The 14480-nt window shown below is 36.7% G+C and overlaps 1 protein-coding gene across 8 annotated transcripts in view; it reads left to right on the top strand.

The window, feature by feature from the left end:
* The first annotated feature begins 8934 nt into the window (after window positions 1–8934).
* LOC102220646 (glutamate receptor ionotropic, NMDA 1) overlaps window positions 8935–14480 on the top strand; it is a 56271-nt gene continuing 50725 nt past the window's right edge. For 6 of the 8 annotated variants that reach the window (XM_023338832.1, XM_023338830.1, XM_023338829.1 and 3 more), the window contains exons 1-2: window positions 8935–9427; window positions 13937–14071. In XM_023338832.1, the coding sequence (XP_023194600.1) occupies window positions 9179–9427; window positions 13937–14071 (384 nt within the window). In that variant the 5' untranslated portion in view covers window positions 8935–9178. The remainder of the gene's footprint in view (window positions 9428–13936; window positions 14072–14480) is intronic. The other 2 variants (XM_023338826.1, XM_023338825.1) reach the window with 1 other exon arrangement.

Genomic DNA, 14480 nt, shown 5'->3' with positions numbered 1-14480 from the left:
TGCAGAATGGAGGAATCTCACCGGAACGACTGTGGAAAACCGGGAGTCATCTTTTAATAAGCATGAATACAGCTGCAACTAACATAACTGGTTAATATATCTATTATTATTACGATTAAAAGGATAAATTTGCATTTTGCTGATTTTTCATTTAACCAGTTAAACCTTTAATATAAAGTATTACAAAAATGCAAACAAGCAAATTTATTTTTTTAGATAAGAAAATACAAATTTTAGGCAATAAAATATTTGCTAAAGCTAAAAAAATACTTGTAACTGTTCAAAGTGTCACTATGATGGTATGAGACATATTCTGTGAAAATGTCAAGCTGCTATCTCCCAGTGCTCCCAGTGCTCCCAGTGATAACTAGAAACAGCCAATCAGAGCCATGAGGCGGGTTTAACACTTGCTCTCTGCTAGGGGCAGCTAGCATAGCATGTCATGAATGCTAAGGCTAGCTAGCATGGCCACTGATGATGGAGGTACGTTACAGGAACATTAGAACATTTAGCAGCTGGTAAATGTTGATTTAACAGATTAATAAATTAATACCAGTTATTAATTGGTGCTTAAAGGAGATTTTTACAGAATTTGAACCTGGTGAAGCTACAAATGCCATTTGATGAGTTATGGGTAAAACATTTACAGACCAACATGTTTTTTTCAATCTTAAATTCAAAATGTATGTATTATTTATACAGTTTTAGCTCAAATCTGAGTGTGTTCCCCGAGAACATTGAGTCTTTATATTCCACTTAGCAGGTTATCGGTTTCTAAAACAGTTGAGGATTATTTCAATGATTGATTAATCGCAATTAATCAGATTCATCGTTTCAGCCCTAAACATGACCATGTTTTACAAACAAGGAAAACTTTCGAAATAAACCTCAGAACAGATATTTATATCAAAAACATAAAAATACATATTTTTCTCACTATCTGACATTAAAAAAGATGTCAGATAGTGACATCTTTTGCTAATAGTGGGTGGATTAGCAACATTTGAGCTAAACATTAGCAAACCAGTGGATGTATTTTAAGGCAACACTTCAAATAGCTGCTTCCTTGTGAGACAACACCAATTAAAACGGAATATTAAGAAGAGACACGATGCTAGATTTCAGTTTGTAAAGCCACTCAGGAACAACAAAGCTCATTTTTGGAGGTATGTCCTGTAATCTAATTACAAATGAAAGATTTTCACCATAATGACTGGAAGAATAATAATAATCCTAAAGCACTTTTCAAAAAATTAGTTCTGCTAATGTTAAAGCGCTACACCAATGCAGTATTAACGGAAGCTAATGCTAAAATGCTATACCAACGCTTCTAATGTAGCTCTTTAGCATTCAAAGCTAATGCTAAAGTACTACACCAATGCAGTATTAATAGAAGCTAAAGCTAAAGTGCTATACCAACGTAGTATTTAGCAGGAGCTAATGCTACAGTGCTACACCAATGCGGTATTAACGGAAGCTAATGCTAAAGTGCTATACCAACGTAGTATTTAGCAGGAGCTAATGCTACAGTGCTACACCAATGCGGTATTAACGGAAGCTAATGCTAAAGTGCGAAATTCAACCGTGCTGTTAGTATATAACCAAAACTTTAACATGGATGTTGAACTTTATTCTGCTGAAAGTTTACAAAACTGTCAAGTAAAAATTAACCTAGTAAAGCTAAATGGGCTAGTGATAATCGTTTTCAAAGCTAGCAAATACACTAAAGCTCTAAGCGAAAAATTAGCTGCACTGTTAGCACATAAACCGATTAACAGAAGTGCATCCACCAGAGTTTATTATGTAATTTTCCCTTTTTACAATTGAGCTGGGTTGTAAAACTTTAAGGCTTTATTCCCGCCTGACCTTGGTTGGGGTTTTCAGAAACGCTACTACACAGTTAGCTAGCAGGCATTCTCCGCTGTGACACAAAAATCTGATTAATAAAGCCAGCAGCCTCCTGCGGGGCTTTTTTTTTTTAGCTTTTTAAAAGTAAAAATTAGAATCTGGAAAAGATTTTCCATGTTCAGCTGCAGCATTGAGACAAAACGAACCAGAAGGGAAGAATAGTCGAGTTCCACATGCATGATTTATGCAAGAAGCTCGCGCTAACATGAAAAACACATCGGAAAGGCAGGCATCCATCTGAAAATGTCTCCTTAAATCAATTAATTTCAAGGTCTCATCGTCATTTTTGTCACAGCTCTTGCAGAAAGAGGTTCAATTCCAGTCCAGCAGGAGCCTCTTCGCTCAGCCTCACTCCCAGTACAACCAGTTGTTTTCTTCACACCATTCCACTTTAGCATGCTAGCTTTCATTTGCTGCACAGACCAGGAGGAGGACAGGCAGTTTGCAGAGAAGCAAGCTGCTGTCATGTTGAGCGCTAAAGCATGTAGGCGTTGAAGCGCAACACGTTCTGACTGTTCTGTCCTTCACTTCACTCGCAGTTTGAATGCTTCCAACAACGTCGATTCATCTTTCATTCACTCAGGCCTTCATCTTCAGCAACAAAGGGGTTTTAGAGAGAGGAGGGACAATGACTAAAAAGATTTTATATCTTAAGATGTTAAAACCTTGAAGAAATGAGTGAAATTATTTTAGTTTTGTGTCATTTAACCTTCCACATGTTGGAAAATTGGTTAACATTTCAAAAATTTATGATGATTTAGACATTTATCCCTAATTAGTGTGCATTTTTAAAAATATATTATTCAGCCTTTGTTCTTTACAACTGCATGTTAAAGCCGTTGTTAATAGGAGAAAATGAGTAAATTATAGGAAAAAATTAGAAATTTTAGAAAAAACATGGAAATTTCTGAATTTGAAGTCAAAAATTTTCTAGAAAAATAATCATAAATTTTGAGATTAATTCTGATAAATTTTCAAGAAAGAAATTTGGACATTTCTGACTTTCAAGATATGAAAATGTTCAACATTTGAAACTCAGAAAATTTCTAAAAGTTTAACATTTTTGACTTTCGAAACTGAATTTCTGAGGTTAATCTCAAAATATAATTTTTTTAAAGCAAATTTTAGACTTTTTAAACTCAGAAATTGAAATATTTTGAGAAATTTTCTGAGATTAATCTCAAATTTTCTTTGTTTTTTCTTGTAAATATTTAAACTTTTCAAACCCAGAAAATTCCAATTTTTTTCTTAAAAATTTCAGATTTTCTTTCTAGCAAATTTTCAGCTTTTCAAACCCAGAAATGTCCTTATTTTTTCTAGGTTTATTTTAATCTCAAAATGTACGTTTTTTTGGTGGAAATTTACTTCTCTTTTTTATATCTGCAGTTCGCTGTTGTAGCTTTACGTTGAGTGAAGTTTTTTGTTTGTTTTTCCTAAAACAAACTTATAATTCATGCATATAAATATTGTTCTTGTTGGTTGCATTTGTTTAAGTTCATATTTATCACTTTGCGTAAGTAAAATAAGCCGCTAAGAAAACAGCAATCAATTTCTCGCTGGACTTGTGCAACTTGGTGTGCAATACCAGAAATGACCAGCAGGGGGACACTTGGAGGATTTCAGTAGAAACTTTTACGTTCAGGCATTAATTGTTGTCATAGGAATGTTTTCTTCATTATGTGTGTATCAAACTACATTGTTACAACCAAATACAAGCTTAAATTTGATCTATTAATATTGTATTAGATTCCCCAAAAATTATACTCGGTAACACTTCAACATATTTTTACTCAAGTGAAAGTAAAAAGGTGTTTTTGTAAAAAGGTGACTCAAGCAATGAGTAACTGATCAAAACATCAATCATTTAATATTTAAAAATGAAAAGTATAAAATTAAACAATATAAAGTTAAGTGGAAAGTTTAGCATGTTAGGAACCAAAATGAGAATAATTCACATAAAAATCAAATTTGAAAATCAGGCAAAATAAAATTTTCAACATAAAACCTGTGAAACTTTAACAAAAACTGCAGGTGTGTGTTCATTTTTGGTTAAAACAAACTAATTCTTCATTCGGGGTATACAAAAGTTTTGCTCAATTAAAAGTAGAGATACTTTATTATAAAATTACTCAATTAAAAGTCAAAACTACAGCGTAGTTAAAGTAAATTTTTCCCAAAAAGTTACTCAAGTAAAAGTAACTACACAACTCCAGCAGTTTTTAATAAATTATTGCACAGCAGATTTAGCAGCAATGAATAATAAAACATCATCAGCCGTCGGTGCTGAAGAGCCCAGCTTTCATTCAGGGGCCAAACGGGACCAAACGGGACCAAACGGGACCAAACGGGACCAAACGGGACCAAACGGGACCAAACGGGACCAAACGGCCCCCCGGTGCGTTTTAACGTCCCCGCTCTGATACATCCTCCATCTTCTCATATTGTTTTCCAGAACTTATTAGAAGGAATTGCTGATATGGGAATTGCTGCGTTAGAGCAATATCCACACAGAAACACGAGTTCCTCCCTTTGCTCTGCGGAGGACTGTGTGTGTGGGCGGAGTGTGAATCACTCAAAGCGTCTTCCTGCAGCGTGTGTGTGTGTGTGTGTGTGTGTGTGTGTGTGTGTGTGTGTGTGTGTGAACTTGGTTTTGTCTCGCTGTGTTTATGATTTATCCTCAAACAACCGGAGAGTTGTTGTTCTGTTTCAAGCCCGATTCTGGTCCAGTTTTATCGATGTGTGAGGAGGAGGATGAGGAGGAGGATGAAGATAACGAGCCGCCTGTGACGGCCAGGCTGCGAGCGAATCATAGCTTTACTCTAAAACTTATTTATTTTTTCTGGTATCTAGGAATTTGGTGAGGATGGAGACATTTCTTCTCCTGTCTGAGTCGTTTTTAAAAGATTTTTCTGCTTTTGTTTTAATATAACAGGGTCTTTGTAGATATATTAAAATATTAGTACATTTCCACCAAACAAATCTCAGACGTTTTCTAGAAAAGACTCAGTTTTTTTACCATTAAAACAGACAAATTTCCAGGCTTTTTCTGACATTAATCTGAAATTTTCTATTTTTTAATTACATTTCTAACTGTTCAAACTCTGAAATTTCTATGTTTTTTTAGAGGTTTCTGACATTAAGTTAAAAATCTCTATTTTGAGTTTTTTGTAGCAGATTTTTGAACTTTCAAGTTTAGAAATGTCCCTATTTTGTTCCAGAAAAGTTCTGAGTTTAATCTACAAATTTCTGATGTTTTTGTAGCAAATTTTCAACTTTTGAAACTCAGAAATTTCTGGGTTTTTTCTAGAAAATTTCTGAGATTAATCTTTTTGTTTTTTGCAATATTTTCAACATTTCAAGCTCAGACATTTCCTTTTTTTCTAGAATTTTTTGGGGGGTTTCCAACTCAAACATTTACGTGTATTTTTAAAGAAATTTTTTGTGATCTCAAAATTTTTTATTTTTTTTCTAGACATTTTTGAATTTTTCAAACTCAGATATTTTCTTGTTTTTTCTAGGTCATTCCTGAGACTAATCTCAAAATTTGTTATGTTTTTTCTATCAAATTTTCAAACTCTTTATCTTTTGTAGCAAATTTTTGACTTTTCAAGCTCAGAAACTTTCTTAATTTCTTCTAAAAAATTTCTGAGATTAATCTAAGAATTTCAGATTTTTTTGTGAAATTTTCAACTTTTCAAACTCAGAATTTTCAATGTTTTTCTATAAACTTTCTTAGATTAATCTCAAAATTTCAGATTTTTTTCTAGCACATTTTTGATTTTTCAAACTCAAGAATGTCAAAGTTTTGTCTATATAATTTCTGAGATTAATCTACGAATTTCAGTTATTTTTTTGTGGCAGAATTTTACTCCCCATTTTCTTCCATAATGACCTCAATACGCTGTCAGATGACAGAGACCTTTCTTCTTCTCTCTGAGTAATGTTCTAAATGTTTTCCTGCTCCAGGGACTTTGTTTATTCGCCTTAATGAGGAAAACCTTCTTTAAAAATAAATCCTTCCAGACGAGCCCAGAGGGAAAAACAGGACTCACGCTCGCTCATCCTGCTATGATTTATTCAGATGTTGATCCAAAAAACAACAGAGAAAAAAGTTTTTCTCCTTTGAAAATACAGTTTCTTTCTTTGTCCTGCATCTAATATTAACTACTTTTGCTTTGTTTTATTTTTACTGTCCAGTAACAACAAAGACGACCATATTTGGTCGTTCTTTTACTTTCTGTCTAGTTTTAGCTCTTTAATGGAAAAACACTTTTATCATCACACTTAGATGCTGTTATTTATACCAAATATTAAAAGTGTAGTTTTCACATGAGTACATTTGCTGCTATTACATATTGATTTTATTTTAAATCCATGTTTCTCAGCTCTTATTGCTACAGCTTGTAAAATAAAACTAACTACATGCTGAACTCACCCAACATGGTGGTGGCACCGTCATGCTGCGGGGATGTTTTTCTTCTGCAAGGATGAGGACGTTGGTCAGAGTTGAAGATGGAGGCTGCAAAAACAATAGTACTGAGGAGAATAACCCCCAACATACCACTATAGGACATTTTCATATGTTGGGAATGGTCCAGTCAAAGTCCAGACCTTAATCCAACTGGCACAACCTTCAAATTTACCTGTGCTTGAGCTTTTTCTTTTGGAAGAAAGAAAAATATTTCAGCCTCTAGATGAGACTGTTTGCAGTGGAAGGTGGTGTTGAATAAAAACGCACACCGCACTTTTAAGACTTTAATTTGTAAAATGAGAAAATCCATTTCAAATTCAGTGCAACTTTAGCTGCAAATCTTTGTTGATGTTCTGCTGATGTCAAAACAATTATTTCACAGTTGCTTCCATTAATGAAATAAGAAACGAAGTTAAATAAAATAACATGTTTTTACAGAAGAGCAACACACTCAAATTATGTAAAAAAAATTTTATAAACTGTGATGAACCTGTGAGCTGCATATTATCCAGAGAAAGACATCATCCTCCGACTACTTCCTGTCGTCTTCTTCTTCGTTTTCACCAGTAGTAACATCCTGCTGTTGGTCACGTGATTCGTGTGATGCGGAAAATAAATGTTTAGATTACAGTTTTATGAAATTCATCAAACTATGGCTGGTGTTCTGACTATCTGTGCTACCCAGCAAGCCGCCCTACGCTGTGGCGATGCGCACACCGATGTTACGCCATAGGTTGCTTCGTCTGTTTCATGTCGTCATTCCATCCCAGCGCAGAATCTTATTGTTTGGTTTTTTTCTTCTTCTTCTCAAAATCGGCGTGTTTCCTATTATTTCAAAAACTTCAGTTTGCTCAAGCAAAATAATAAATACAAGCAAAATACAACGAAGCTTATTGCTATAATGTGAATTAAACGTGAATTAAAATTCCGATTCTTGGTTGTTTTTCTTTAATGTCTGGTTTTGCTGCTCTGTCTGTGTCGTCCTTATTATTATTATTATTATTACTATTACTATTATTGTTATTACTGTTATCATTATTGTCCTCGCGGCAGAGAGAGCTCCACTGAGGGCGCGCGCGCTCTTGTTGCGAAAGAAGCCTGTTTCCATGGCAACCGGGAGGCTGATTCGCCTGGTTTCTGCCCAGGCTGCAGGGACGATCCCTGCAGCAGCAGCAGCAGCAGCAGCTTGTTCAACAGAAACAGGCAGACATTAGACTGCAGGAGGAGAAACTCGGTACCTGCGCTGTTTTCTTAGTGTTTGGGTTTATCTCGTCTCTGAGGACGAGGCTAAATGTTTAAGGAGACGAGAAAGGAAGAAAGAAGTTAAGAAAGAAAGAAAGATGGCGCCCGTGTTTGGTGTGATTAATGAGGTTTGGTTCGTTTCAGGGTTTTTTTTATACCCAGGAGGGATAAATAATGACCCAAATGGAATTTTATCACCTCGTTGCTCAAAAACACTGAGATGAAAATATATATTAAATAAAATAAAGGCCAAGAGGAAAAAAATTAACTGTCTTATGAGATTAGAGATATTTTAAATCATTGTTTAAATAAATTTGCATTAAATTTATTTAATTTATTTTTATATGTCTTTTTTACATATATTTTTTATGCATTATTTGATTTCATAATATTTATTATTAATTAGTATGGAGGACCAATAGAGCCAAAATTCTCCAACTGAGAATTTGAAATGGAAGAATTTGAATTAAAAGCTACAACAGCATTTAATGTCCCTTTGGGACTAACAAAGTATTTTTGAATCGGATTTGAATTTGAATTCAAGTTGGTAAATACATATTTATGTGTAATAATTTAAAGAAAAGTGGAATTCACAAAATAAAGACAATCGTTTCAGAATCCTATGTTGCAGTACATTATTATTTAACGTAACACATCTAAACAAATGGGTGGGGCTAAAACTGCTGAATGCAATGTGATTGGTCAGTTTTTAACTCAATTAAATAACAGGAGCCATTTATATTTATGTTTAGTCATAAAAATATTGTATAAAATAATTTGTTCTTAAATATGTTTATCTAATCAGTTACTGACACACAAAAATAATGTCAACTATACAGTTGCACACAAATATTCACTTATTTGCAATAATTTAACATTATTTTATTGTATTTATCAGATTTTGGCACTTTTGGTTCTCTGTACGCCACTGTTCATTAATACTTGAAGCATCAAAAGAGCAGAAACAAACCATTTGCTGATGTTTTTTAAATGTTTCTTTCCGCTGATGTGTTTGGACCAACCAGAACCTCCCAACCAGAACCTGCCTGTTTTATCCCAGCAGCAGCGGAACCGCAGAAGCTGCTCGGACTGAATGAAGCGGATCCCGCGGGAGCGCGCACAAGCAGCCGATCGCCGCGGCGCGCATCGCACAGCTGTCAGCACCAAGGACAGCACCGGCACCGGCTCCGCTCCAGACGCGGTTCGGGAGTCCAAACGGGCTGGGACGCGGTTCGATGGAAGCTAGTGCGATGATTTAGCTAGCCCTTTTTAAAAAAAAAAAAAAATATTTTATTTTATTTTTTTTAGAGAATCAGAGAAAAAAGATGCATTTCGGAGGTTTCCGCTCCTGATCAGGCACATTCCTCCGCATTTCGCATAGCCAGCGCTTATCTCCGGGCTTCCGTTCTCCTTTTTCGGGGCTCCCATCCTCCCCCCGCCCCGGCCGGCTTCGTCGCCCACCTGGATCGCGCCCGCCTCGCTCAGTCCGAGCCGAGCCGAGCCGCCACCGCGGAGAAAAGGGACCGGGCTGCGCTGTGCGGGTTGGCGCTCCACGCGATGCGTCTGTTTCTGCTGGCGGTGCTCCTCTCGTGCTCCTGCGCGCGGGCCGGCTGCGAGCCCAAGATCGTGAACATCGGGGCCGTCCTGAGCCAGAAGAGGTACGAGCAGGTGTTCAAGGATGCCGTGAACCAGGCCAACCAGGTGTACGGCCGGGACAAGTTCAAGCTGAACGCCATTTCCGTCACGCACAAGGCCAACGCGATCCAGATGGCTCTGTCGGTGTGCGAGGACCTGATCCACAGCCAGGTAACCGACCCGCCGCGTCGGAGCAGAGGCTCCCCACCATGACACGTTCAAAGTTTTCATTTTCCATTGAAGGAGAAATCTACGGAAGACCATTATTGCCACTGGGAGAGGAAAGAAAGTCAGATTTCTTTTTTTTTTGTCAAAATTCTGACATTTTTCTCAAAATTCTGTTGTTGTTTTTTTTTAAACTCAATTCTAAGTTTAATCTCAAAATTCTAACATTAATCTCAGAATTCTGACATTTTTTCCTCATAATCTGGAGAATAATCTAAGAATTCTAAATTTTTTCTCACAATTCAGAATTTAATCTGAGAATTCTGACTACAATCTCAAAATTCAAACTTTTTTAAATCTCAGATTTCAAACTTTTTCCTCATAATTCTGACTTTTTTGTCAGACTATAATCTTAAACATCTGGCTTTTTCCTCATAATTCTGACTTTAGTCTCATAATTTGTACTTTTTTGCAGAATTCTGACGTTTTTCTAAAAATTCTGACTTTTATTCTCAGAATTTTGACATTGATCTTACAATTCAGAATTTAATCTCTGAATTCTCACTGTAAACTCAGAATTATAACTTTTTTTCCCCCAAATTCTGAATTCTCAAAATTCAGGCCTTTTTGTCAGAATTCTGACTTTAATTTTAAAATTCTGACTTTTTTGCTCATAATTCGGACTGTAATCTCAGAATTTGAACTTCTTTTCACCAAATTCTGACTTTAATATCAAAATCATGACTTTAATCAAAATTTATACTTTTTTTTTTTTTTTTTTTAGAATTCTGACGTTTAATCTCAGCAAATTAAAATCGAAATTCTGAGAATGAATTTGTGAATTTGCACCTCAAACAAGTTTCCTGGCCTAGTTATAGTGCAAATATCTTGGCACTTGAAATGAGACAAAACTAACTGAAAAGCAACTTTTCAGTTAGTTTTAAAATATGATCTTGTTTTAAGTCAGTAATTTTTCAGTACGCTTTGTGAAAGACATATTTTTGAGTCGACTGACGTTTCCTGTGTAAGAAATAAATTTATTGATGTTATATAGTAATGAAATGAGCAAAACTGACAGAGATGAAAGGTGGACATATATCATGCGTTATAATTCTGTTACATAAGTTGCCCTTTGTGAATTAAAGTATTGGCATCTACAGACTTAATAATAATAATAAATCCATTTAAATGCGGCTGCAACATAAAAATCAGAGCTGATCTGAGTTTAGCTTCAAAACATAAATATTCCTCTCAACATTTAGAAACTGATGTTTCTTCCCACTTTGTGTTGCTCCGACATGACGAACTCCCCACAGATCTTTCAGCGCCGGCGTTCAAAAATAGCCTTTGGTTTGAGGCAGATTCCAGACGATAGGACCGCTCCACTTTTCCGGGCGCACAGCTGCAGATCTACTGAAGTGCACAGGAGCAGGTCAGGGGTGAAAATCTGCAGAACATTAAAACACGCCTGCAAGAAGCAGCCGGGGGATAGTTCAAGGCAAACCGCAGCTTAACTGAGCAAGACGACAACTTTTCAGGAGGGATGATTTCTGTTACTGCCGCGCTGATGCAGAGACGACAAACTCATCTTCATTTTGGGCCGTGTCCAGATTATAAATGTCCTCAACGGGCTGCTTGAAATGATAAAATCCATTAGCAAACCTATATCACAAGGTAACATTGGTAACAATCATAAATGATCATAAAATAGTGAAATGAGGAAGAGGATTAAGTCCTGAAACAACAAAATAACTCTATCTTTTGATCTCAAAAGATTAAAGTCAGAAATCTGAGAAAAAAAGTGAAAATTCTAAGATTAAAGTTAGAATTTTGAGAAAAGTCAAAATTATGAGAAAAAAGTCTGAATTTTATTTTATATTTTTATTTCTTGACCCGAATCGTCTTCCATATAAAACCGCCTTCTTTATTTCATTTGTACTGTTATTGCCTCCAAACTGTAGCGGTGCAAAAAGTGTGAAAACGCCTTGAAAATGCTGGAATTTTACTGTGAACCCTGGAAGAAGCGCCGGCGTTATGTCACAGCGACCCGAGGCGTGAATCTCTCTCCCACACACATAATTAGGCTTCATACAAAAACCCAGAAAGAACACCCACAGGTTCAGATCTGCTTTCTCATCCTCTGCTTGCTGTATCGCCTCAAACTGATGCACTCCTGTAGAATAACACAGGCCCATCCGATCACATGTGCACCCAAAACACCAAACAGTCCTGATGTGCAAATGAGAACAAACCGTCTGAAGTGGACAGAAAGTCTGCGGGGAGTTTAATCAGATGAGATTAGCTTGTAGGACGCAGTGGCAGATGGAGGAGAAGAGCTGCCTGCGAGCATTCCTTGGAAGGAAGACCTCATTTCTGACCCAGCCATACGGGAAGCTCCCATCCAATAATCCGGGCCGCAGTGTCTCTGCCAGCCTGATCCCCTTTCCTCCCCGCCCGCCTCCCAGGCGTCTCATCCGCTCTGGTTTCCAACCCAAACACTCACAATGACGAACAAAAGACTTATTCCTCCTGCGTGACTAACATCCTTCCAGACGACAATGTTATTTTTAACCTTTTTTATGCAACTTTTTGGAGCAGAGAGGAGTCTGGTTTAATTTATCTGCAGGATGTGATGTCTAAATTAATAGCTGCAGATGCTAATGGGGGTAAATCTTCTGGTTTCTCATTAATAATCATAAAACAAGACATAGTTTGGATTCTTCTGTTGATCCAGAACCAAATTATTTTAACTGATGCTAAAAAAATTGAGATCAAAATCATATTCATTATTCCTAGCTCCCATGAGGCTTTGCGTGAATAATGGGCGCGACTTCCGCCGCAAACCGGAAACGGCATTTGTTTACATGCTAGCAACGCGCAAACGGGCTCTCGTCAGATGTTTTAGTCTATAAAATATGAGAACACCAGCTGCCACAGCTCAAATGTGACAGATGCTGAAGGTGAGTAGGAGGATGAGTGACTTGAAGGAGTATGTTACTGTTTACAGCCGGACGTTTGGCGCATGCGCACAATGCCAGAAGGCAAGAAGACGATTCATTTACCTGCCATCCGTAGCCGCGCTGCGCCTGCAGAAGCAGAATAACTCCGTTAACAAAATAAAAGCTGGACAGGTAGAGATTGTTCACTTAGTGCGGTGAGCCACAGGAAAGGGGAAATAACAGAAACAATTCAAAACCCCTAGTGTTGTTTTTTTCTGGCTCTGTGTAGGCTAAGCTACATGCAGACATGTTGCCATAGCAACTGACAATGGCTCCACAAAAAACAAAAAAAATTTTCCCACACAGAAAAGTGAATATTCAGTCCATTACAGTTTTATGTTTTTAGGTTTGATGTTCACTTTGTGATTATTGATAAGTGGTGTCTGTGATGGATTAGCTAACGCTGCTGTTAGCTCATCTAACACTGCAGCGGCTGGTTAGCTCACTGAAACACCTGCTTTACTGATGATCTGTCACAGTTGGTTTGTGGGTCGCCTTTCTTTTTTTATTTCATAACTGAACCGAAACACATGGAATTCCACAGCACGTCTACATGTTATGGTTGTCATAGTCAAGCTAGCATAGCTGAAATACTTCCCTCTCCCTTGCTATTTTTTTAAAAATTAACTTTATCTTGTTGTAGTGTTGACAATTAGAAGCGTCGGTTTTTCTTTTATATTTTTACCAGCTGAACAGGAGACAGGAGGAAATTACCTCACAGCAGCAAGTTGGAAGGTCAAAAAAGTTTTGTCAAAAGAAAAGTAAAACTTTCATACGTACATTTAAGATTTAGTGCATTATGTTGACAAGTTGACGGCTAAAACTACTGGTAGTCATCATCGGCAAGCAGCTTATTGCCTTCCAGGATGGAGATTGTCACATTTATGAGATACATGTTGGCTGAAATGTTCTTCCATAGAATTAAAACTAAAATATATTTTATTACTTTTTACCCCAAACACTATGGAAGAAGCTCAGAACAGTTATAAAGACTAGAGGAAAAATAATGACTTAAATGTTTTAAAATATAGTTTTAAAATAATTAAATATTTAACTTTTATTTAATATTTAATAAGTTATACTTTTAGAATTTTTTTTGTTTTCAAATTAAAATAATTAATTATGTAAACTATTAATTGAATAATTTAATAAGCGAGTTATTTATGAAGCACATAGCACATTTTAGCATCAAGGCAGTTCGAAGAGTTTCACATCGTAAATAACAAAATGCCTGAACCAATGGAGAAACAAGTTAGAATAAGAAATGTTAAAATTTGTCGAGTGTAATCAGAAATACAAATAAAATATGTTGGTCAATGTTCCATTTAATATGCTTCAAAAGCAACTCTAAACAGATGAGCTTTTAACGGATTTGCAGTTTTCTGGAAGTCTGTTCCACATTTACAACCCTCTTATATCTCCATACAAAAATTAAACATTTAAAAGTATATATATATATTAGTGTTGTTGTGATTTATTAGCGTTTTCATCCTTCTTTTCCTGCGTTTCTCTGCAGGTTTACGCCATCCTGGTGAGTCACCCTCCTCAGTCCAGCGACCATCTCACCCCGACGCCCGTCTCCTACACGGCCGGCTTCTACCGCATCCCGGTGGTGGGGCTCACCACGCGCATGTCCATCTACTCCGACAAAGTGAGTGACGGATGAAAACGGCTGGAGAGTCGGCTCTCGCATGAATTAAGGAGTTCCCCAGGGACGCCTTCCAGAGCATCCTAGATTAAACGTCCCATCAGCGTCCATTAGGGGAGTTGTGATTAAACGGCTTTCCAGATGAAAGTCGAAAGTCTGCCATTAATATTGCCCCTGATGTAAAAAAGAAAAAGCTGTGACGCACAAACCGCAGTAATGAACTCTTAAAAGCAATCAGACGAGTTAAAAAAAAGCAGAGGCATTAAAAATTTAAAGGAGGCCTTGGAAGATCTCCATTAACATCGGAGGGAGGATTTCACAACACTGGAAACATTTACAGATTTTATTTAAGTAATATGGTTTTACTTAAGTGGAAAAACACCCTGGAGTAAACTTTGAAAAGTGATTAATT

This window comes from Xiphophorus maculatus, chromosome 8, assembly GCF_002775205.1.
Source record: "Xiphophorus maculatus strain JP 163 A chromosome 8, X_maculatus-5.0-male, whole genome shotgun sequence".
Lineage (NCBI taxonomy): Eukaryota > Metazoa > Chordata > Actinopteri > Cyprinodontiformes > Poeciliidae > Xiphophorus > Xiphophorus maculatus.
The sequence above is the reverse complement of the archived record's forward strand: the minus strand, read 5'-3'. Positions and strand labels throughout refer to the sequence as shown.